Source organism: Lottia gigantea (genome assembly GCF_000327385.1).
Source record: "Lottia gigantea unplaced genomic scaffold LOTGIsca_2, whole genome shotgun sequence".
NCBI lineage: Eukaryota > Metazoa > Mollusca > Gastropoda > Lottiidae > Lottia > Lottia gigantea.
The window spans coordinates 881,872-907,841 of record NW_008708400.1 but is presented as its reverse complement, the minus strand read 5'-3'; the positions used below and the strand labels follow the sequence as shown (position 1 = coordinate 907,841).

Below are 25,970 nucleotides of genomic sequence, written 5' to 3'. Positions count from 1 at the left end.
ATGGTTGCTAACAGCTCAAGGGTACTGTGGCACATCCAGTGTCTCCTCTCATGTGGTTTGTGGTTAGTTTTTATAGTCAGAATGATTTTCATGAATAAGTTAAATTCCATAAATTAGATTTCAAAACCTTAATGAAATTTGTAAAAATCAATAAAATCACAGATGTATTTTCTGTAAGATGAGTCAATTTATTGATTTGTGTTGTAGGCCTAAATAAATTTTATTATAATTTTAGAATAACAGTGACAAATAAAGCCACGTCAACGTATAACCTTATTAAGGTTATAAAGACTTGAATATATTGTATTAAAATGTGCATTATAAAGAATATGACTGTCCTGAGAATATAACATAATGCTGATTGAATTTACAGTTATTTAGTTATTCAATAGAAACAAGTGCATTCTCTTATAGATTGTGTGTGTCGCTTGACAACCTGACCAACATTGAATAGCTCAGTGAAGTTACGTTTCCTTTATACTAGCTACACAACCACTACGCATTACAATACCAGTCTCTATTAAAGTTGGATTCCCATTAACAAATTCATAAATATTGATCTTTTATATTCACTTATAATTTTGCCTTTAGGTTAATATTAATGTATAAATGCAAATTTTTGAATTATGCAGATATGATCATACTTTGTAAAGTACAACTTCGAGGTAGATCAAACAAACTATGTAATATCTGCAATATTCCAGGTTTTTCTCTCTTATAAACTTATACATTTTGTGCTTATTAATTTTTTGGAGAAATTGGAAAATGGAATAATTTATCTGCAAAATACCAATCAAAATTGGTAAATTATCTATAAAAACTGTTTTTTTCAATTTTTTTTTTTATCTAAAATGGGGACATGTTTACTTTAATAAAAATTTTGGCAAGGGTCCAAATTTGTTCATATCAACATTATCCTATTCAATTTTCTAATATTTTGAACTACCTATAAACTCAATGTGTTGATATGTTCTCGATTTATTTGACTAGATAAAAAGTCATCTGATACTTGGTGGTAAGAATCAATATTATACCATTATTAACCTACCAATCATAACGTCTGACGTGGAATACAGTCTATACTTCCTTTGTTATGGTTATTTATCAGCTTAAAAAACTACAATATACTATAGGCTATTTATTAATTGTTCAACTTGTACTTTTTTACTAATTGAAATTGACTAATTTGTGATTTATGTTGGTGAATTTTTTTGCAGATCTTTAATAGATTAAGTGAAGATAGAGAGTGATTTTGAGTGACGGATTGCATCATTTATCATTATTAATTTCATGTGGAAACTCCTTGTATTAAGGTAAGAGATATCTTTTTAATAGGATACCTTAAACTAAGACTTGGGTCATACTCTGCCAAAAGCATAGTATAGAAGGTATATGCATAGATCAACTTTTGAGCCACATAAAGACATAAGAAGTTTTTTTGATTTAATTAATTACACCATATAAACTTAATTAAATTCAAAATGGAAACAGCTGAACATCATGGGATTCTTGTAGCAATGACTTGTGTGATGTTCTGCCAATAAGATATGTAGTTTGCATATGCTTGAATGAGCTTGTTTGACACGTTAAGCTTTATGATTGTATAGAAACTAGAGTATGAAGATGTCTGACTAAGTCACATGACAAGTTGATTGTATAGTCTATGTAATATTAACAGTTAGGAAGGGTTAATTGTTGAGAATTTCCTGGTGTTGTTTCCTGACATTTCATTAGAGAGGCAGATGCAGTAAACAAATAGATTACCTTATATGGTTGATGTTTTTAAAAGGATTTTTCAACTATCATGTATTAATTATCAGAGTGTATGTTTTTTTAAGGGGTAAGCATAGTGAGTAAATTACTATTTTAAGGGATTCAAAATAGCTTGTTAATATTAAGGGCTCTACTGGAAACAGATGTTACTTCTGTTTAGATGAAAACCATTTCCTGTTGTCATTCCAGAAAATGCCATAAAAACTGAGATTGTAGCATTGGAAAGATACAAATGGAAGCTGCAGCGTAAGTGCCCTTTATGCATAGACAGACTCGAACATTTGATGGTTTTGAACTTATTTTGTTATCAGAGTAATTCTTGTCAGTCGGCCACATTTCAATGTTGAATAAGTTTCAGGAATGTTGGATTTAGAATTGTTTGATCAGGAATATAATTCATTTAAAGCTTATAGTTACTATAGTAATTCATTAAAAACACTGTAATTCACATTCCATGGAATCCATCAGGTCTGACAGAAGAGTAATAAATAGTTTTCTTATATGTTTTTTTAAAGGGTTGGTGTGCCATCCGTGTTAATCAATCGTACCTTAGTCTTAGAAACAGGAATTTTTTAGTTAATCTAATCAATAATCAAATCCATTTGTGTCCAGAATTATTTATTTATCCTTTTTCCTTGAGACTCTGCCATATAGAAAAGACATATATAGAAAGTGAAATTCCAAGTTGGGGGTATTTTTGAAGGAATAATGCGATTTTGTATATTTCTAGTACTTCTAAAGACAATTTACATATATTCAAGACCCCAATCAATCCCCAAAATGGCAAACCTGTTCCTTTTGAAAGGTTCAATCAAAAAAGTTATTGTTATGTTTTTGACAGGTCATGAGTAAAGTATTTAAGGTAATCTTCTGCAATCTATAATTACTTCCCTTCCCAGTTATAATGGGAAACCTTGCAGTGACCTCATACTAAACTTTTTATGCATATTTTCTTGTCCTTTTGAGTTGGAATTGATATTAGAGAAATGGTTAAACCCCATCAATTACATGCTAAAAGTGAAAACGGTAGGTGATGATTATTATTTATTGATGTAGATGACAAACATTCAAGACAATACACAAAACCCTGGGGTAACACAGCAACACAATTATATAGATAAATATATAAGATTATATAGAGGATCATTAAATTGTTGAAGGCCTATCTTTTTCAATTCCGGCAACTCATACTCATTTCAACCTATACATTTTATCTCAACAAAGAGTAGTTTGTGCTGTTCCCCATCAACTTGCTCTATATCAGAAATTTTATTTGGTGACTTCAGGTGGACTCAGGTAGAAACATTCAATTAAAAGCGTCTCTCAGCAGCATTGGGCAATTCTCAGTAGTTACTGAAAGCTGAAACTGACACGGTAATGAATGGTGAATTTCTTTGTGTCTTTTTGGGCGAGACTCTTTACTTCCTGTATATAGCAGATTGCGACCTAAATTAGTTTTTAAATTCAGATACTTTGGGAGATAATTCTGACACACACTTATCAATTGTGACAATTGATTATCCAATGATACATTTTATTATCAGTTTGAATGCATGTTTTGTTCATCGACTTTGTTTACAAACACTTGTAGTAGAGAACAACCTGCCTCTAATATTTAAATTACCAGAATCATGTGATATTAAAAAGTGGCCATTCCTTACCGTGATATGTTGTAGATCGCTAACGTAACTTTCACAGAGGCCGTTTGTCTCAGCAGGTGACAACACTCATTTAAAATAGAACAAAACAAATCAACTTGATGTTCAGATATTCTAACTAATGATTAAATTATTTATACACCTAAAGTATGAACTGTTTTTGAGGTATTACCCCTGACTAAGAAGATTCCGATAAAACTGATCAAAATTTGGATGCAATACAGTGTAGTTTTTACTGGGTTTTCATGAAACTTATTTTGTATCTGTAGATTAATGAGATCTTATATGTGTATGATTTTTGGTTTTGATATGATTTGAATATACAAATTAGGTCTGCATATACTGCTGCATATGTTGTAGATGATTCATTGTCAAGTTGATGAGTCACGGTCTGCAACCAGGACTATAAAGATATCAACAGAATCAAAATAGAAGGTTCCATGCAAATCTGCATCCCTCTATGTTATACTTGTAACTAAATATTAGACAATTGACCAATGTTTTTTTCCTCACATTACACGACCAAACCTTTGTCAATGGATACATGACATAAGAAACCATCTAACAAAAACATGATTTCAAGAACTATTCTCTTTTAGTGAATAGGTAACTAAAATCTTTATCAAATTTATTGGTCATAATTTTGTTCTAGTTTTTCTGTCTTGGGAACTGCTTTTGTTGAATCCCTATCCCTAAATACAGAAGTAAGGGAAGTGAAAAGTGTATGCTATTTAAAGTGATAATTTTTTTTTTAACCAATGACACCAATCAGCTCACCACAGTCAAAATTTTAGCCTTCAAATCCATGTGTGTCCAGAATTATTCACGTTTGTAAGTTAAAAAGAGGAGATGTCATTTCTTGTGTCACTGCAATATATAAAAAAGACTTAGGATCTATAGAAATATGAAAAGAAGTTCCTAGTTTTAGATTTTAGTACATTTCTAGTACTTCTGAAGATTAACAAGAACAAATCCCCTTTTTCAGTTATATATAAACTATTGAGGAACATAATTAGAATGAAATGAATTAATACTATGGTTACCTACACCACAAATTTTAAAGGTTAAAAAGGTAACCAGATGGTGTATGATTACATATTAGAATATTCAATTGACTTATAGCCTACTGATTAACATTATAGACAGATATTGTTCAAGGCAATAATAAAAGATATTTTCTTATATCATTACTCAATTAGATTGAAGAAGATAATTTTATTCGTTTCATTTTAATTGAACTGGTGTCCCTAATAAACTACAATAATGAACCTTAATAATTTTTTTGACTGATCATGCTTTATTCTCAGAAATTGGACATTTTTAGCTGAGCAAATCCGTAATAGTGTTTACAGTCGAAATTTGAGCCTTCAAATCAATTTGTATCCAGAATTATATATGTTTGAATGTTAAAATGGCAACTCGCCAATTTAAGATACTTTGTGATAAATAAAAAAGACATATATAGAAATAGTGAGTAAATTCTGAGTTTTAAGTATTTTTAAAGGAATTATGTGATTTTCTGTACATTTCTAGTACTTCTGAAGACTAAAAATGGCACATCTGTCCCTTTAAGTGTATGATGTTTTTTTTTGTTATGGTAGCCAAGTTACTAAAATGTTGACAGGTTGTTCCTGGTTATCACTCATTCTAAATTATTTTGCTTTTGACCTGTAAATGGTATGAACCGTAGTTGCAATATTGATGCATTTGATATTAAGTTAAGTTAAGCAGATTGAAACAGATTAGCCTTTATTTATATCTTCATTTGATTCATAATTGAATATTGGATCAAATGATTTAACTCATTAATTATTACCATTTAAGTTGTATGGCTTTAAAATTACTATTATTTAAGTTAAGAATAATCAGAGCAATTTGTATTGTATGTATTGTAAACATGTATTAGAAGTTGTAAAGATTTTTTAATTATCAATTGTGAATATTGCTCAATAATAATGTGTGTATATATTGTATTACTGTAATAATGTTGTATGTTATAATGTAATTATTTGATATCTTTGATTATTTTGTGTCAGTGAATGATACCGTCAAATGATATTGTGTTGGAGTGTACTACAAAACAAAACCAAAAATCTAAACAGTAATTACAAAACAACATATTGATAGCAGCTAGTGTAAGGAGATGTGTTTCCAACAAAAGATATCTTACATTAGCATATATTTCTATGGACTAAAAATGCTAATGATGCAAACCATATGACAGGCTCTCAGTGACATGTAGTATATCATGAATAATATTGTAAATATTCCTAATTCCACAAACCTTTGTAAATGAACAATTTGAAAGAAAGTTCAGTGCAAATGCAAGATCAAGCATTTGGGTTTGTAACTGTTCAGTGTGACAATTGGATGATTTTCCATATTATACCATCCCCCATTGCTTCTCAAGTTTTATGAATAACAAGGAAAGTAGTGCTGAAATTCTAAATGAACTAAATAGAAATCCTACTTATCAAGTCAACTAGGTCTTAACAGCTATAGGATAAGTACATGATCTGTTTTGATAAAAATATTCAACGGGATATTATATTTTAGCTCTGAGCATCGTATTCTGATTACCTTTGTATTATGAAAACTGTTCTACCTGACTAACTTCTAACTTTACCAATATGCAAGCTTTGTTAGGTGAACATCTTTTATTCTTTTGTAGTGGACCAGAAACAGATTTGTTAAGAAGACTTTAACGTTAATCTAGAGTGAGTGATATTGTCTGTATGTTAATCTTAAGTGAGTGGTATTGTCTGTATGTTAATCTAAAGTAAGTTATATTGTCTGTATGTTAATCTAGAGTGAGTGATATTGTCTGTATGTTAATCTAAAGTGAGTGATATGGTCTGTATGTTAATCTAGAGTGAGTGGTATTGTCTGTATGTTAATCTAAAGTGAGGGATATTGTCTGTATGTTAATCTAAAGTGAGCGATATTGTCTGTATGTTAATCTAGAGTGAGTGATATTGTCTGTATGTTAATCTAGAGTGACTGATATTTTCTGTATGTTAATCTAGATTGAGTGATATTGTCTGTATGTTAATCTAGATTGAGTGATATTGTCTGTATGTCAATCTCGATTAAGTGATATTGTCTGTATGTTAATCTAGAGTGGGTGATATTGTCTGTATGTTTATCTAGAGTGAGTGTATCAATTGTATGTTAATCTAGGGTTAGTGATATTGTCTGTATGTTAATCTAAAGTGAGTGTATCAATTGTATGTTCATCTAGAGTGAGTGTATCAATTACAAGTATGTTAATCTAGAGTGAGTGATATTGTCTGTATGTTAATCTAAAGTGAGTGATATTGTCTGTATGTCAATATAGAGTGAGTGATATTGTCTGTATGTTGATCTAGAGTGGGTGATATTGTCTGTATGTTAATCTAAAGTGAGTGATATTGTCTGTATGTTAATCTAGAGTGAGTGATATTGTCTGTATGTTAATCTAGAGTGAGTGATATTGTCTGTATGTTAATCTAGAGTGAGTGATATTGTCTGTATGTTAATCTAAAGTGAGTGATATTGTCTGTATGTCAATATAGAGTGAGTGATATTGTCTGTATGTTGATCTAGAGTGGGTGATATTGTCTGTATGTTAATCTAAAGTGAGTGATATTGTCTGTATGTTAATCTAGAGTGAGTGATATTGTCTGTATGTTAATCTAGAGTGAGTGATATTGTCTGTATGTTAATCTAAAGTGAGTGATATTGTCTGTATGTCAATATAGAGTGAGTGATATTGTCTGTATGTTGATCTAGAGTGGGTGATACTGTCTAGATCAACCTTATTGCTATTCTGATTAGAATTGGATAATTCTTTATAATTATATGTTTTTAATGGATTGTCTACAATGAAGTAATAGGCATATTGTAGTTACTATTGATTTATTTGAAAACAGTTCTCATATTTGTTAATAGCTGTTACTAGGTTTTGTATCGTTTATGAGTCATTGTCATCAGATGACTATTGATATTGAAATGTAATATTCTAATAATAAATTTTATATCCCAATGTTTCACATATACTTTGAATTTTATTTGTGCTTACTATGAATTTAAATCTGTTCCAAATATCATCCTTATTTCATTCATTCATTCGTTCAATTAAGGAATGAATGTGGATCTTGTTATCGTTATGGGGAAATAAACGCTTGTTTATCATGTGACAAGACAAATGACCCGGCGATAACAAGGTCCACATTCATTCCTTATATTTCCATTTTCTATAAACCAACACTTTCTTCTTAAAAAAAAACAGAATCTGTTTAATGTGGCTTGATTTAAAATACATGTTTCAAAATCGCTTTCCAACTCTATGTAAAAAACTTGGGTCAATCCTTGTTTTCCGATGTATTCATACGCCTTATTGTCATGTGACAAACTACAGTTATTGGAAAATAAACACTGGTTTGGCTAACTGGTTTATTGAAGGGAGTGATAGTAGAAATGTAAATATTCATTTTAAACACCCACATCTCATGTAGAATCTGTATATATCATAAATAGATTACACCAGAAAATGAAATTGAAGAATGTCTGCATTACATGCATTGTGTTAAAATAAACAAATATTAACTGCAAGAAATAGAATTTTATATCTGGTGTGATAATCAATGTGGAGTATATTGATTGAATTATAATAACATGTCAATGTATTTGTTTTAATCTTCATTCTGAATGCTTTAAAACAAATTGGAGCTGTGGGAAAAGTCATTCTCCCTTCAGCATCTTCACAATATCAAGCTATTAATATGAACTTCGTCTTATAAATTGACTGCAAAAGCCACTATTCTTGTATCACAGAAGTTTGTAATAGATTGTATACTATCAAATTCAGCCAATCAGAGGGCTTAACAGAAAGTGTACACACTCAGGTATACTATTAAGAGTCTTTCTGTCCAGGACTTTGATTGGTTGTATTGGCTAGTGTACAATCCTATCAAATTGCTGCATTCTGTATTGAAAACAAAGCTACAGCATGGAGACCTTGGAATATTGTCTAAGCCAATTTATTAGTTAAAAATCCACCTTGTTATCTTTTTCGATTACAATGGAGAACAAGAACAAATATAATGAAATGAAATTGTATGAATTTTATGAGCTTGTATGGAATGAGTCAATAACTTTGAACGTTTCTCCCACGGGAAACCCAGTGATGCCTATCAAAGTATCGGTCATACAGATAATAATAAACTGAGGCTCTATGTACTACGTGTTGTGCTCGGTAAGATTCTGATGGAATTTTCCCAAAATGTATAGGATTTTGGTAGTAATTCTGCTGTCCCAGCAAATTCCTCTGATTTCTACTGTCAGTGGATATTAGCTCAATTAGGAGTAGAAATGTAAGATATGAAACACCATTTCTTTCCCAGATAGATCTGTTATCAGTAATATTATAAATAGGTCATTTCTATTCAAAATATAATGTATAAAATAAGAGATATGATTCATTTCTGCATCAAATAGGGTGTTCTATTACCTTTGTTTTAATAGGCATGGTTTACATTATCTGGGTACCTTGTTAATAAGGTAAATGATAAAAAACACAGTGTACGGATAATACTTGATTATCAAGTCCTTGGCCATTCTACATAATGGCAGCGTCTTGAATAAGGCAAGTCGGCATTTTAACTTTCAAATGCAGATAAATATGGAAACACATGGATTTGATAACTAAATTTCGATAGTGAGCTGTGAATCCTATTACTGAAAAGCTAAAAAATTCACATTTCTGAGACTAAGGTAGGATTGTTCAAATGCATGGCCATCCTGTATATCTTAGATTAGGATACAATCATATTGTACACAAAGTGTCTTAAACAAGTGATTTGATTGACTGAGTTTTCCTAGAAATATTTAAGGACCAATATTGATTTGACAATATGTAATTTCTCTCACTTGTGAGTGTCTGTAGTTTGGACACAATGTAAACTGTGTAACTCAGAGATGATTGATAAATTAATTGTAAGCCTTATTTGATTGTTTCATTTTTTTTTATATGGATTTAATGAATCTAATTGGATCTAAAATAATGTCAATAATTTGAATAAAAGAAAAATCAAACAAAATAACTTGCAAAATAAGATTCTGGAATATTTAATTGGTGCTTAGGTTTAAAGCATTATTTCATCAGATTGACAATTCGTCATAGTTAGCAAAGAAACAGGTTCTTCATTACACGCTTTGATTGGTTCAAATAGCTTCATTACAAAGCAACTACGATTTAAAAATTGTCAGATTACATTGTAGTTGGAAATATATATTAAAAAAAGAAACAAAAATGTAATTTGATTTTGATAAGATTGAGTTAAAGGTGACATATCTATTATTTTATCAACATAGATATGAGGATAAAAATGAAATGATAACATTGTGGTAAGTGCTATCTAATGTAAGTGCTATCTAAATCTTAAAGGGACCGATTCACCATTTGTACGTCAGTCTCAGAAAAGAAATTTTTTGCTAAGTTGACAGCACACATTCAAGCTTTCTTCCAGAATTATCTGTAGAGAAATAAGAAGTGAAATTCCCAGCTTGAGGTATTTTTAAAGGAATTATACGATTTTTCGTACAATATTAGTACCCTTGTAGACTATTTAGATATATTCTAGACCTAAATCAACCCTTTAAATGGCGAATCTGTCTCTTTAATAACATCTGATAGCAGATAACTATTATCACACAATTATCACACTATTTTCTTGAGTTTTTACATAGTAAAAAAAGAATTATCCAAGGATTCTGTTATTCATAAAAATCAAAATTTTAATGACAAAAAATCATAAAGATAAATCCTACCTAACAGTGTGAAATCTTCAAGTCTAAATACTGTCCTATCCTAATTAACACTAGATGTTTTCAACCAATCAAATTAGACCCAAAGATTTAAACTGTCCATATGGAATTTACACATAAAACCAGAAAAGGGATTATCATGACCTTAAATAAAATTCTCATAATAAGAGTGAATATGAACTATGTCAAAACCTATATTTAGATACAATGAGTCTGACTAAATTTATAAACTGTATTGATTAGAAGTTATCTATTTGCATGATGAAATACTAGTTACCTATTTGCTTGAATAGATAATAAGTGACCTTTTTGCAGCAATAGATAGACCTATTGGCATGAATAAAATACTAGCTTGTCACATATTGGTTTGAATAGATAATAACTTACTTATTTGCTTGAATAGGTACTAAGTTACCAATCAGCATGAATAGATAATAAGTTTCTTAATTGCTTGATTAATTACTAATTAAAGTTACCTAGTGACATGAATAGAATACTAGCTACCTATTGGCTTGAATAGATAATAAGCTACCTATTTGCTTGAATAGCATATTAGTTACCTATTTGCTTGAATAGAATACTACTTACCTATTTGCTTGAATAGCATACTAGTTACCTATTTGTTTGAATTGACATATATAGAATATTTGTTACCTATTTGCTTGAATAGATAATAAGCTACCTATTGGCATGAATAAAATTATACTAGTCACCTATTGACATGAACAGAATACTAGTTACCTATTTGCTTGAATAGAATACTAGTTACCTATTTGTTTGAATTGGCATATATAGAATATTTGTTACCTATTGGGATGAATAGAATTATACTAGTTACCTATTGACATGAACAGAATACTAGTTACCTATTTGCTTGAATAGTATACTACTTACCTATTTGCTTGAATAGCATACAAGTTACCTCTTTGTTTGAATTGGCATATATAGAATATTTATATAGCAATATATTTGCTTGAATAGATAATAAGCTACCTACTGGCCTGAATAGAATTATACTGGTTACCTATTGACATGAACAGAATATTAGTTACCTATTTGCTTGAATAGAATACTACTTACCTATTTGCTTGAATAGCATACAAGTTACCTCTTTGTTTGAATTGCCATATATAGAATATTTATATAGCAATATATTTGCTTGAATAGATAATAAGCTACCTACTGGCATGAATAAAATTATACTGGTTACCTATTTGCTTGAATAGAATACTAGCTACCTATTAGAAATAGAATAGAATACTAGTTACCTATTTGCTTGAATAGATAATAAGTTCCCTATTACTGAGCAATAATGCCTAACTTGCTTTGATTAAGTTTCTTGGTGCCTTAGACCTGCTAGTGGAGTTGTGACCAAATGTTGTAATAATAAATAATAAGCCTTTTTTCTACTTTAAGAGCAATAGTTTATATTTCACACAACCCTACAAACTTTGACAAAACAAATGAAAAATGTTGAACTAACATGAAATATTGATGGACTGACTCACAAAACTAAACAAAACACAAAAAGAATTGATTGATGGCAAAACAACATTTTCATATGAGTGTGTTAAAAACACAGCTTCTACCATAACTAGACATTGCTTTATATGTTTGAAAACTAACATGATTGGTTTAAGTCATATAAAGGTCAAAGATTTATTGAGATTTTCATAGAAATTAACATTTAAGTCATTGTGGTAAATACTTGGATTTCAAAGGGGAAAAACTGGAGTTTGAAAGGGTTAAAGGGACATTCTGTTGTTTTTTAAACATGGCTTTTTGTGTGTCATACTATAATATAAAAACCCTTTCTTTTACATTTTTATACGCCCACATGAAATGGGGGGCGTATATTGTCGTCACCCATGTCTGTCGGTCCGTCCGTCCATAATTGCGCGTAAACACTCTACAGGGCACAATTCTTGACGGATTTTAACGAAACTTAGTATGTGTGTTCGCAATCACCCAAGGATAAACCCTATTGAAAATCAGCGAAATCGAAAAATATTTAGCATGAATTATTGCCCTTGTTAATTTTAGCTCGTAAACACTCTAGAAGGCACAATTCTTTACAGATTTTGACGAAACTTGGTATGAGTGTTCGTTATCACCCAAGGATAGATCCTATTGAAAATCAGCGAAATCGAAAAATATTAAGTATGAATTATTGCCCTTGTTCTTGAAAACGCGTTCAGTTTTTAGCTCGTAAACACTCTAGAAGGCATAATTCTTGAAAGATTTTAACGAAACTTAGTATGAGTGTTCGTAATCACCCAAGGATAAACCCTATTGAAAATCAGCAAAATAGAAAAATATTTAGTATGAATTATTGCCCTTATTCTTGCAAACGCGTTCATTTTTTAGCTCGTAAACACTCTACAGGGCACAATTATTGACAGATTTTGACGAAACTTAGTATGAGTGTTCGTTATCACCCAAGGATAGACCCTTTTGAAAATCAGCGAAATCGAAAAATATTAAGTATGAATTATTGCCCTTGTTCTTGCAAACGCGTTCAATTTTTAGCTCGTAAACACTCTAGAAGGCACAATTGTTGACAGATTTTGACGAAACTTAGTATGAGTGTTCATTATCACCCAAGGATAGACCCTATTGAAAATCAGCGAAATCGAAAAATATTAAGTATGAATTATTGCCCTTGTTCTTGAAAACACGTTCAATTTTTAGCTCGTAAACACTCTAGAAGGCATAATTATTGAAGGCTTTTAACGAAACTTGGTATGAGTGTTCGTAATCACCCAAGAATAAACCCTATTGAAAATCAGCGAAATCAAAAAATATTTAGTATGAATTATTGCCCTTGTTCTTGAAAACACGTTCAATTTTTAGCTCGTAATCACTCTACAGGGCACAATTCTTGATGGATTTTAACGAAACTTCGTATGAGTGTTTGTAATCACCCGAGGATAAACCCTATTGAAAATCAGCGCAATCGAAAATATTTAGTATGAATTATTGCCCTTGTTCTTGCAAACCGTTCAATTTTTAGCTCGTAAACACTCTAGAAGGCACAATTCTTGACAGATTTTGACGAAACTTGGTATGAGTGTTCGTATTCACCCAAGGATAAACCCTATAGAAAAATCAGGGAAATTGAAAAATATGTAGTATGAATTATTGCCCTTGTTCTTGAAAACGCGTTCAATTTTTAGCTCGTAAATACTCTAGGAGGCACAATTCTTGACAGACTCTACAAGTCACGATTTTTTTGTTCATAATCACAATTTACAATAGATGTCATTATTTTCCTGAGAAACTATTTTGGTTAACAAATAAGAAAATTTAATTTAATCATTTAACATGTCTCTAACCAGCCACCATACATGTACAGCATCATAAGATACTATAAATAGACCAAGTGGAAAATCCAAGACAGATATCCAATCATAGCTTAGTCATGTGACATCCCAAGATGCAGCAGTTTATCTGATTTCATTTTATAAATGTCATTCAAGAGAAAAGGTTTGCTTAATCATTTCATTTTCACCAATTGTGCTGATACAAAAATGAAATTAAACATGGGTCATAGGGGAAAGGTTTTGTTTCTTGGGAGATTGAATTGAGTTGCTGGATAAGTAGGCTACTATAGGAAAAATATTTAGTATGAATTATTGCCCTTGTTCTTGCAAACCGTTCAATTTTTAGCTCGTAAACACTCTAGAAGGCACAATTCTTGACAGATTTTGACGAAACTTGGTATGAGTGTTCGTATTCACCCAAGGATAAACCCTATAGAAAAATCAGGAAAATCGAAAAATATGTAGTATGAATTATTGCCTATATTTTTGAATATAATCTGCAAATACACAATTCATGACAGACTTATTGAAATCACCCAAGGATAAATCTGATCAAAAATCTTGTACAACACGTAATTTTTATTCTACAAAGCAGAAGTCTAAAACAAATTTGACAACTTGATGAACAATCAAAACTAAACCTTTTGAAATATAGAATACAAGTTATTGCCGTTATTCTTACAAATGTGTTTGATTTTTAACTTGTGATGGCACAGTTTGTGATGGATTTGGGTATAAGTTGAATATTTCCTGGTGTCTATGTTTGCTATTTTCTAACAAATATTCAATTTCAAACAAAGCTATCAGTGGGCGTATATTACCTTGCCTGGCAAGCTATCTTACATTTTACATATTATGTGCAAAGGGTTTGGTTAAAACAAGAGATGGATTTTGATCAGAAATATTCGTGTCAGAAATAGAGTCTACAATTTTTACCTGATGAAACTTGGTGTGATCATTCATATTGATGAGATGTTAGTCATGTTTGAATTGACGATTTTTTCATGTACAGTTTTTGAGTTATTGCCCTTGAATACATTAATCATCAGATTTAAATGAAATTTATAATGATGAGATCTTAATCAAGTATTAAGTTGATGATTTTTTAGTTATTGCCTTTGTCTAAGTAAAAACTCATCAAAATTTGTTTGTGAACATTGTAGAGCTTTCATCTGGATTTAATGAAATTTGAAGTGATCATCTATAACAAAGAAATCTTGGTAATGTTTGAATTTGACGATTTCTTCCATGAACATGCTCTTGACTTAGTAAAATCATGCAAAAATTTGTGAATGTTACACTTACTTATGTGAATGTGGCCTGTGAACACGATAGAGGCCACAGCTGAGTTTATGTCAGAATTTTACGAAATCCTGTTTGTTGGCTTCAGAAATATCTTGGACAAGTATGAATTCACATGGATTAACGACCGACCTTGATATGCTGAAAATTTATCAGGGAAGTGGGCGTATCTTGCTAGGCAACGATTTGTTAAGCTGTTTCAAATTGAAACTATCACTTTAGGGCCATACTCCTCTAAATGTTTTACATACATTTAGAAGTATTTTACACCAAGACTCAAAAGACAATTTTAAAAAATCAGACTGTCCGTTTAATGATAGTTTGAACATTCTGATGATCATATTTCCTGTATAATATCAAATTCCCCTCTGAATAACAGCTCACTATCAATATATTGTGTTTATTTAGGCTAATATTATCTTTATTTGAGTAACATTTCTCATCATTTCCTGTCCTCAATATAAATTTGAATTATTGTTTATATCTAACTTTTGTGCATAAAAGTTGTAATTGTTGGGTTCAATTGTGGTACATATGAATACTTGTTTCTGGGAAAAATTGAGTATGTGCACTCTCAGATTTATGCTCAGTGACCTACCCTGTTTTTGTTTGTGAGTCTCTAAAAGGCAAAACCATCATTTAAGAGGTCCAATGTGTTCAAAATATATAAGACAAAAGAGGCTATAGTAGACATCTAGCAAGGCATAAGTTTGAAGCATACAACCATGTTACTTTTTACATTGGTATGGGTTAATTTACAACTGGGGACAATCAGGTTTCTAAAGAATAAGGTTAGAAGCAAATTGGCTTAATCTTTAGAGCACGTTTCAACTCCTGTTACACTTCACTGCTATGAGGTGTAATCAGGACTGATAATTGTCAAATCGGAGCACCCAAAGACATTCTAGAAAGACCCGAATAATGAAATGATAATATCCTTGTAAAAGAAATATGGAATTCTGCGTATAAGGTCAGAATACCAAATATAAACAGTGATAATAATTTAAACATATGCAACAGATTGATCCAGATTTACATCCTTTCAATCATCAGATTTTGATTTGTTTTTATTTTTTGTCGTTTCAGGTATTCAATGGCTAGCTTGTTTCTGGTCAACTGATCATGTCTACCCAAAGATGTATGATAACAACTATATATCTAGCAGTCAAGATATGCACAATTATCTTGATCAATTGTCTGGCCTCCAACCCGTTTATCGGAAAAACTTATCTCGATCCTCTGAATGTGAAAACCAATATACCAAACCATTCAGATTGTCTAAAATCTCAGAATCAACAATCTCAAAACGTGGATACGAGAGAGAATGTTACCAACAAGATAAGAAAGTTACTGAATGGAAGAAGCCAAAATTGGATGACAATTCAGAAAAAATCTCAAAGAAATGCTTTCCAGATATTAGGGATCCAAGACTCAAAACTTCCATGGTTGGTGTTGCGGTACCTTCTGTAAACAAAACCGAAAGATCCATTTATGATACTTATAGAGTCAGGTGTAAGAAAAAAGAACCCACTGCTGAAACTGGTACAAAATGTGATGACAAAACAGACCATATTATTGGTAAAGATAATCCCAAAATAATTAAAATGTCCAAAGGTAAAGAGAAAAATATTGATCAAGACAAAAAAACTGCTTTGACAGAGACATGTAAAACTGAAAATAAATACACTTCTCCTAATAAGGCACCATTGAAATTGAATAATAACTCTGATCCTATGGATGACAGTATCAGTCCAAATGTTCAAGATGTTTTAAAGAAACCTGTGGATAATTCAAATCTAAGAAGGAAGCCCCAATCCAGATGCATCAAAATAAGAGTGTTTCCACCCCTTTCAAAAGTAGATTACGAAAATATTTGGATTAAAAAAGCCAAAGTAATGTTAAGTGAAATTCCATGCAGTATTAGAAGGAAGTATAAGTTGAAAATTGTGAACAAGACTACTGGTGATTCAAAACAAACAGTTGCTCAGTGTGGTCAGACAGATTTCGATATTACCAAACCCAGTTCAGAAGCTGCTGATTCATTGAAAATACACTGTGAACATTCAAAACTAAAACGTGATCGTGAAAGCTTTCTGAGCTCTATGGAGAAAGAGTTGGATGACACTAAGAAATTAATCTCTTCTACAAATTGTGACTCCATTTGGGTTGATCCAAAAGTTATGTCCATGTCCAAAACACTTCAAAAAGCATGTAATACCAATTCGAATGGCAGTACCCTTGCCTTCAAATTAAAGGAAAGTCCTAAAAGTCTTGAAAAGAGTTTCCTGAAAAAGGGACATTTATTTAATTTGGATAAGTTGAGAAATAGCCTCCAAGGAACTATGAACAATTCTAGAAATATATCAAAATGTGGTAGTAAAGTTTCTCAAACTTTATTAAGAGATAAAAGTAGGAATGATGAAAGGAAGCCTGTTAATCATCAAGCGAGATCTGAATGTAAAGATGACTTCCATGAAAGGAGAAGAACTAGAGCTACTCAGAAACAATGTGATAGAGACCACAAAACTCGTCGTCACCACAACAAGAAAAATAACTTTAAATCTGAACAGCATCACAAACATAAACAAAGTGAGCAGAAACCGATCGAATCCTCACATAATAATAAACAATCTTCTTTGTCAATTCAGTATCCACAAATAAGTAGCACTAATGATCCCACCACCATTATACCAGACAAAGATGAGGTAATAACTATTACAGGGATCAAAGATGATATCCAGAAAAGAAAGCCTACTAGCAGATGGGATGTAGCAGAAAGGTCCAGCAGAGAAAGAAAAGGACCTGAGGGTAAAAATTTTTCCAAATCACAAAAGAATTACTCATCAATAGACAAGGTATCCAGGATTGTTAGTGACTCCAGAGCTAAACAGAATAGGTCAACACCTCTAAAATCGTCAGCTTTAGCAATTCAAGACCAAGACTTAAATACTATTCCCAAAACTCAAGAACAAACCTTAAATAATGTGTCAGAACTATTATCCAGTACTAACGTTTCCTTTTCAGGAGACAAAATTTGTATGCCGAATGGTGCTATGGATAAAGATCACTGTATTTCAACCACAAATAACATTGCTTTAGAGGAAAATGTGTTGGATAATGCTGAGGTTCTATCTGCCAATGTTGTTCCTAATGCTCTAAATGAAAATACTTCTTCTAAGGACTCTATAGCTGTGAACAATAACAGTGATCAAAACAAATCTAGTTCATTAGAACTTCAAACATCTGTAATATCTGTGAAATCCCCCATATCAAGTGAATTCCTGGATCCAGAATTGAACGAATTTGCTTTGGAATCATTTGTGTCTGAAGTGGAAGTTGAGACTACAGTTGTGGAAGATACAGTGTTAGAACATGCTACTGTCTCTTGTGCTTTATTGACTCGAACACCCATCTTAAATCAAATTCCTGAATACGAACAATCAAAAACACTAGTTCAAGAAATATCAGTGCGCAAAATATCCCTTTCAGAGCAAATTTTAGCTGACACATCACTTGCATATGTACAGGAAAAAGTGTTACTTCAAAGTAACAAAGAAGGCTGTCAAACATCAGCCATATCAGACAACCCTCCATTTGTAGATAAAGACCAGCAAAGTGTGATTTCGAATGAAATTAGTGAACATTGTCCTGAGATTATTGAAAGTGTTGTGATACAAAATTTGTATAATTCAACTAATATGGAGAGCAACGGTGAGGTCATGCTTAGGGACTGTGTAGTCAGTGTTGACACTGTGAGCAAAATCTCAGTTGAACCTTGCAACATCACAATCTGTGAAAGTAACGTAACTGACAAATTGATTCACACAGACCAGAATGAGAACTCTTTAAAGATTTCTGAAGATTCTGTTGGTTATGGAAAGACTATTGAAAGTTCTCAAACTTTATGCAGTAGTTCCAGTGAACAAGAACATGGTCCTGAAATATCAAAAAATAATGAAATAGACCAACCATCCACTTCTCTCATGGCGAATAGTAAGCAAATGGAAGGTTTAAAAGAGGCCACAAATATACATGAGCCTTCAGACAAGGGAGATAGCATTAAACCTTCCATTCAAGAAGAAGTAGTTGGCAACACAAATGAAATTAACGACAATGAATCATCTTCTGACAAAGAAAGGATTGAAGACATTGAAAAGCAAGGGGAAGAAAAACAAAGTCAAAATACTCCATCTACATTTGACTCTTTGGAAAAAAACTTCTCAAATCATATTGCACCAAGTTCAAATGATGGTCCTCAACCAGTTGGAAATAACTCAGATCAAAATACCATATTTACACTGCCTAAAAGGTTACTCTATGAAGATATCTCTAATTCATCAATATCTGAATATGTTTCTAAAATTGAAGAGAATGAGTTGATCAACAATATTCCCAAAAAATCAATGTACAGTGGTGATGTAGCAGAAGAGTGTTCTTCACAAAACAAAAAAGAAGAATTGGTAGAAGATGAAAAATCAAAACAAGACACTCCTGCCAGTAGAGGAAAGGAAAATGACCCAAGTATTACATTGCAAGTATCTACTTTTTCCAGTGAAACAAGCCCATCTTCTACCAATAAACCTGATACAGAACAATCTCAACCTGTTGCTGAGGTTTCACTCTCAGAAAAAATCAGTTTTAGTGTTGCAGAAGATTTAGCTTCAATACCAGTTGAAATGGAACAACCTTTTAATGATCCAAGCTTACTCTCCGATAATGATGCATCAGAACAACAGTTTACTCCCACAAATTTGCCTCAAAAGGATGGTGGGTCTCACACTGATTCCGCTGAGGAAATTCTACAAACAGTTCCTGAAAGTACTGGTCAGCAATTTCAAGAAGAGAAGTCTGTAGATGTGTTACAAACTGTTCATGAGGTTACAAATGATTTACCAGATAGCACCAGTTCGATTTGTGCTGATATGAATGATGTATATGTTGAAGAGAAAAATTCAGATGTTTCAAATGCAACTCAGGTTCAAGTGGAAAGTACAGCTCTACCTGACCAGACACCAGATGCAGTATCTTCTGACAACTTTACATTGATAGTTGATGAGAATAGTTTGGAGGGCTGTAGTCAAATTGTAATTTCCAAAGTTGATGATGCAAGCACTTCCTCAAGCTTTTCAGAGTTACCTGATTCCCAAAATAATTTGGAATATAAACTAGATGATAAGAAATCAATTGAAAATAACAGTAAAGAGATGCCATATTTGGAGTTTGTGAAAAATGATGACAAAAAATCAAAACTCAAACCAAATGAGCTTGATATTGCTAATCAAAGATACTTGTATGAAGGGTGTCCTTTATACTACACAAAAAGTTTGTGTATCAATGAAGGAATGAAGCTTCCTGTAAGAATTGCTTCTTATGATTATGATGAAGAACCAAAGACTCAGTCCCAGGAAACAGTACAGAAACCTAGGACAGAATCAATTGGTACGGACAATGATTTATCTAAACCAGTACCAGTTCCTGTAGATATTAATTCTGTGACAGAGCATCAACAAAGTGATGAAACTATACTCCAAGATGCTGATAACACTGAACATTCAGGTCCTGTTTCTCCTGTAAAGAATGTTTTACCTGTAGTTTCCATGGCAAATGTATGCACAAGTGGAGTAGATCATATGACACATCCTAAATCAATGGTACCTGAAACTGATCTGATGGCAAGAGTTGAGGTTTCTCCATCCTCATCACAGTCTACTAAAGAATTGGGATCATATTCTGAAGTAGGTCCATCAGAACCCAATGATATTAAAACAATAAGTGAATTTACGGCCAAACCATCACAACTACAACTTCTTGTTAGAAGTCCATTATGCACAGTCATTCCTTCCTTAGAGCAAATTAATACCCAAAGATTTGTTTTAAGACCATGTTCTACATACTTATCCTTAGATGCAAATGATAAACAGACTTCAAGACTTCCTATTGCTGGACCTGAAACTGTAGAAAATGAACAGGTTCCTGTTTCAAATGAAGCCCAGTTCAATCAGAACTGTTCCCTTGCCATGCCCTCAAGTCATATGATATCCCATACTTCAAGTGATGACCTTCCATCTAAATCTAATAGTGATGCTCAGAGTTTTAACATAGAAAGAACTCCCTTTACAGTTGGATCATTTTCTACACAGATTGACGCTGGAAGACATCTTGCACCAACAAAAACTAATAAATACATCCCACAATCAATTACCACTAATTCAATTGTTAGACCTATCTTATCTATTAAACAATTTGATACTAAATGGACATCTCTACCACAAAAACCATTGGACAAGGGGTTATTTAAAATAAGCACAAACAGTTTAACTGAAAAGTTGTTGACAAGTGATCCAAGTGAATTTAAGACAATAATTCAACTGAGTCAGGCAAATCAGACAGATGTGTTTGTAAGCCGGCTTCAGGTGACTGTAAAGGACAGTGAGGAACAAGTAGTGTCATCCTCTGAGGTCAATAGTACTAATGTAGTAACGTTTCCACATACACTGCCAGGAGATGCAGTAGCTTCTTTGACTCCTACTAACTCTTCCTTGGGCACAATTTTGAAAATATCTGAGCCAGTTAAATCTTCTTATGATATGTCAAAACTTTGTGATGGTGTGAATGAAATAAGGTCAAACAGATATGAAGAACAAACAAATGAACTTAATATAACTGGACCCTCTGACAAAATTATCAATTCAGAATCTTTTATTGAGCAAAAAGCATTACCTAACATTGACATTTTGGAAAGTGAGGAAGTAGAACACAAATTAGATGTTCCAAACAGTGACAGAAGTCCAAAAACGGAGTTAACAAGACAACCAGACCATAATAATCCCCACATTCATATTTCCATTCCACTGAGTCGCATAGTGTGTAGTCACATATCAGCCAATAACTTAGTCATCAATTCATCAACTATAGCATCAACATCATCAGTTGCATCATCGGAATCTTCCCCTTTCTATTTCTCCTCATCCTCTGATCTAAGTCCACCCAAACTTAGTCCTGTAATTGAGCTGACAAATTGTGTAGATGAAAATGAGGAAGATGAAGGAGAGGATACAATGTCTGATTGTGGATCAGCTAATACAGATGAAACACAAGTGTGGAAGAAGGGTAGCCCAATGGAAGAGATAATGAGTGATGAGACTCTCATATATTCTTGTGACGAACTGGAAGATATTGATCAAGAACTTAAATTAAATGAGAAACTAAAATCTGAGAAACAAAAAATTCTCAAAGTGGTTCAGAAGTTAAGAGAGGAGCTGTCTGAAAATAAAATGGAAAATAATGACATTCTTATTAGAAAAAGACGCAGAAGTCAAGTCCTGGAATCATTGGCTGATACAGAGTCTGGAATGCAAAAGTCAAATCAAGATAGTTGTTCTGAGAGAGATGTTAAGAATGACTACAAATCTACAGTTTCAAAGCAGAAACAAAAATTTAGAAAGAAAAGAGAGCTTAATAATGAAGTTCTGTATGATTCAGGTAGGTCTTCAAATTTTCAATTCCATCTCTTTGTCTTCATATGCCTTGTGCATGTTGTACTCAGGTTGGTTACTTGTCAATAGATATGGTATTGCACGAAAAGAGACAGACTATATAGACATCGAATAAACAACTGGTAAGACACTGATACTGTGAAAACTTGCTGCTCAGTTTTCATGGATTCATGGTTAAACCAATCCACAAATTCAACTTTCCCTAAAGTATGTAGAGTAGTAACAGGTCAGATTGCTTAAATGTGGGGACAACTGTTAAGCTTGAGATTCAAATTCGAAAGTGCATAGTTGCAAGGCGTGTCTAAAAGGGATCTGACTCGAGAAACTATGTATAAAAGTATGTAAATGAAGTAAATGTTCCAGCTGACACCAACAATATTAGTAATGTTTGGACTTGAAACACAGGTGCTTGTTGAGCTTTGATATTTATGAAATTATATAGAAATAATAAATAAGAGACGCTGTGAGTTTTGGTTTTTAAAGTGATACTACTTTAGAATGGACATAACAATTTAAAGTCTCTAAATTGTTCAATAATAGTATATATGCATCAGTTGGACTCACCAGGTACTATGACGAAAAAAAGAATCACTATCTAAGACTAAATATCCATTAAACTAAATAACAATTGAAACACATTTCTAAGAATGTTTCAAAATTACTTAGTTTGATAAATTATTACTTATTTTTATGGATTTATTTGATTAAAAAGGGATTATGTTGTATGACATCATAGAAGTCCACTGATGAACAAAGACTTATTTTGGCCAAGTTTAATAATTTCAATTTTAATCATCCTTAGAGGTAGTATACTTTTCAGATTGTTTAAGATTCAGAAGTAGTTTTTTCTCTGTATGACAAAGATAGTTACAGTTTCTGCTAAAGATTGGAACACATGCAATGTCATTAATTTAGATATAACAGACATCAAATCAATGTGGGACCATCATATTGTATAACTGCCGAAATACTATAGAAAAATAAACAGTTATACATTGACTCTGACAATAATATAATATTTCCACTGTGAAAATAGAGCTCAATACATCAATTGTAGAGCGATATAGAAATATTAAAACAGAACCTAAAAAACAAGTAACAACAACATGTTTTTTAATTCTGTTTAAATATTTCTATTGATTTTGACATACATAGAAAATATATAGAAATTTGTTGCACAGTGTGATATTGCTCTTGATAATAAACTTTGGATTTGTTTATGGTTTTTATGTAGTTAGATTACTTCTTAGTTTACCTTACTGTAGTGAAAGGGCTTACTTTGCAATTTTATCTTTGGTAATATTCCTTGTAATTGTAACCATGGTCACAAATATGACATAATTGTTTAGTCGCTTATTATAATGTAAGTAAATTATACCAATTTTCACACGAATCAATGAAATATTGCAAATTTTGTTCAGATATTTTAAGATTACAACCAGATATTTTGAAGGTAACATTTTAATTTTGACTGAAAAAAAATATGGTTAGATGTTAATTTCATTGTATATGAAAGACAGAGTTATTTACCTTTGTTCATTTTTATCTAGTTGAAAAGTATAAAAAATTAAGAAAATGAACAATAGAACAACGTTCTCTAACATTACTATTGGGTAATTCCATTACTTTTATGGGTAGTTTTTAGGGAATCAGACAAACCATCTTATATATACTGATAATATTAATTCTGCTTATAAACAAACTTTAGTAATTTTCTCGAGAATAATTTCACTCTAATGGTTCTACAATTTTAAGAATTGAGTTTTGGCCAGGCTTGTATGCCGTGTGTTGAATTAAGTGAGGGTGATCAATGTGTTGATGACAAAATATATGATATATGATATGATATGGGATAGTTGGTAATGGGATGTAATTAACACATTTCATCAAAGTTTGAGTATATGATAATTTATAGCTTTGTAACTGTGATATTTGGTTATGTAGTTGATGGGAGTGGTTAATGTCCACTGCCTTAAGTTTCCAATAATTTCCAACAGAAACCCCAAAAAATCGAGATTCCATTCACCAACTTATTAAAATAACCTCACTTTTTATTGAATGAGAGATATTGTCACATACCAATACATGAAAGTAGCTTGCTGAATGTTCAAAAATAATCATTGATATTAGTATTTATCATTATCATCATGTCTCATTTCATTACTTTAATTAAACACCATAACCCATTGCACCTCTGGATATATTATTTGCCCCTCCGATCAATCAAGTCTGGTTAAGACATTTTTAGGGAAATGTATTGAGGTGACTCAATTGCAAACCAATAAAGTAGATTCATTGAGTAACTTTCAGTAGAATATCAGGTTGTTACTTACCTCGAAACAAACATTTTGATATACATGTTGGCTACAGAACTCATTTTTGATCAAAATGTTAGATATCAGATTTTTAATCTTGACACCTCTCGTGTTAAATATCTTTATTTATTACTTATTTATAACCCCCTGGTGTAGAAATAAAGTGCATATTATTCATCCATAAAATTTATATTACCAAATTGATCTGTTAGACATAAATCTTTCATTTATATTTCAAAAGATTATCATTTTGGCTTGAAGACACAAACCCATAAGGTAGAATGCTTTATCTGATTCTGAAGCTTTGATGAGATATTGGGATATGATGTTTTTTTAGGTATATACTTTAACAAAGGCTACACCCAGGCCATAAGTAGGCATCTATCATTAATATCTCGTGATATGGAGGATATGGATATAAATATCGGTATAAACTGGTTTTTGGCTAATTGTGTTGATTTAAGATGAAAAGAAATAACACATATATATCGAACTTCGTTAGCATGATGAAAACACATCTGTTTCAAATTATAAGCTGTATGAAGTTGTGTAGATCATCTTATCTGGATACTAATTTGAGGTATATTGAGCTAATTAATGGTATATTTGAAGTGTGAAAATATTTACATATTTACTAAAGGTATAATTTTTTGAATCAAATTAACTTACTAGACCTATAAAAGACTGGACGTGATATGTAATACCATTTAAAATTAATGAATAAAATTGGCATTAAGTTAAAGTAATACACATCATCTGCTTTGCATTTTAATAAATTTGACACATATTATTGATATTAGTATTGAAAATCAACATTACAATGGCTTTAAAAAATAACAATATATAATAAGTAGAATATAAACTTGCAAAATCAAAAAGGATGAGAGTTATTATCATGTAAACGTTAACTATTTGCACAAATTTAAGATTTAATAGCTAGAATTTTGAAATGAATTTGTTTGAATCTGGTAAGTGAAGTGTTTGTTAGAATACAAGGAAATGTATTTAGTTCCTAACCTTGGCTTGTGCTCTGTAGTAACAAAATAAGTATTTTGATTCAAAATCTAGTAAGTTGGGAGTGGTTACAATATAAGCATTTAGTTTCAAACTCTAGTAAGTGGTGTGTGGTTACAATGTAAGTATTTAGATTTAAACTCTGGAAGTGGTCTGTGGTTACAATATAAGCATTTAGATTTAAACTCTGGAAGTGGTGTGTGGTTACAATATAAGTATTTACTTTTGAACTCCGGTAAGTTGAGAGTGGTTACAATATAAGTATTTACTTTCAAACTCTGG

The 25,970-nt window shown here is 31.7% G+C and overlaps 1 protein-coding gene across 1 annotated transcript; it reads left to right on the top strand.

The window, feature by feature from the left end:
• Positions 1-25,142, top strand: LOTGIDRAFT_152644 (hypothetical protein; the record flags this gene model as incomplete). The annotated part of the gene is made up of 6 exons (XM_009053168.1): positions 1-62; positions 592-665; positions 1,963-2,019; positions 2,740-2,799; positions 15,950-22,345; positions 25,012-25,142. 6 exons carry the CDS (start codon positions 1-3, stop codon positions 25,140-25,142), a joined length of 6,780 nt encoding a protein of 2,259 aa, XP_009051416.1.
• Between the last annotated feature and the right edge of the window lie 828 nt (positions 25,143-25,970).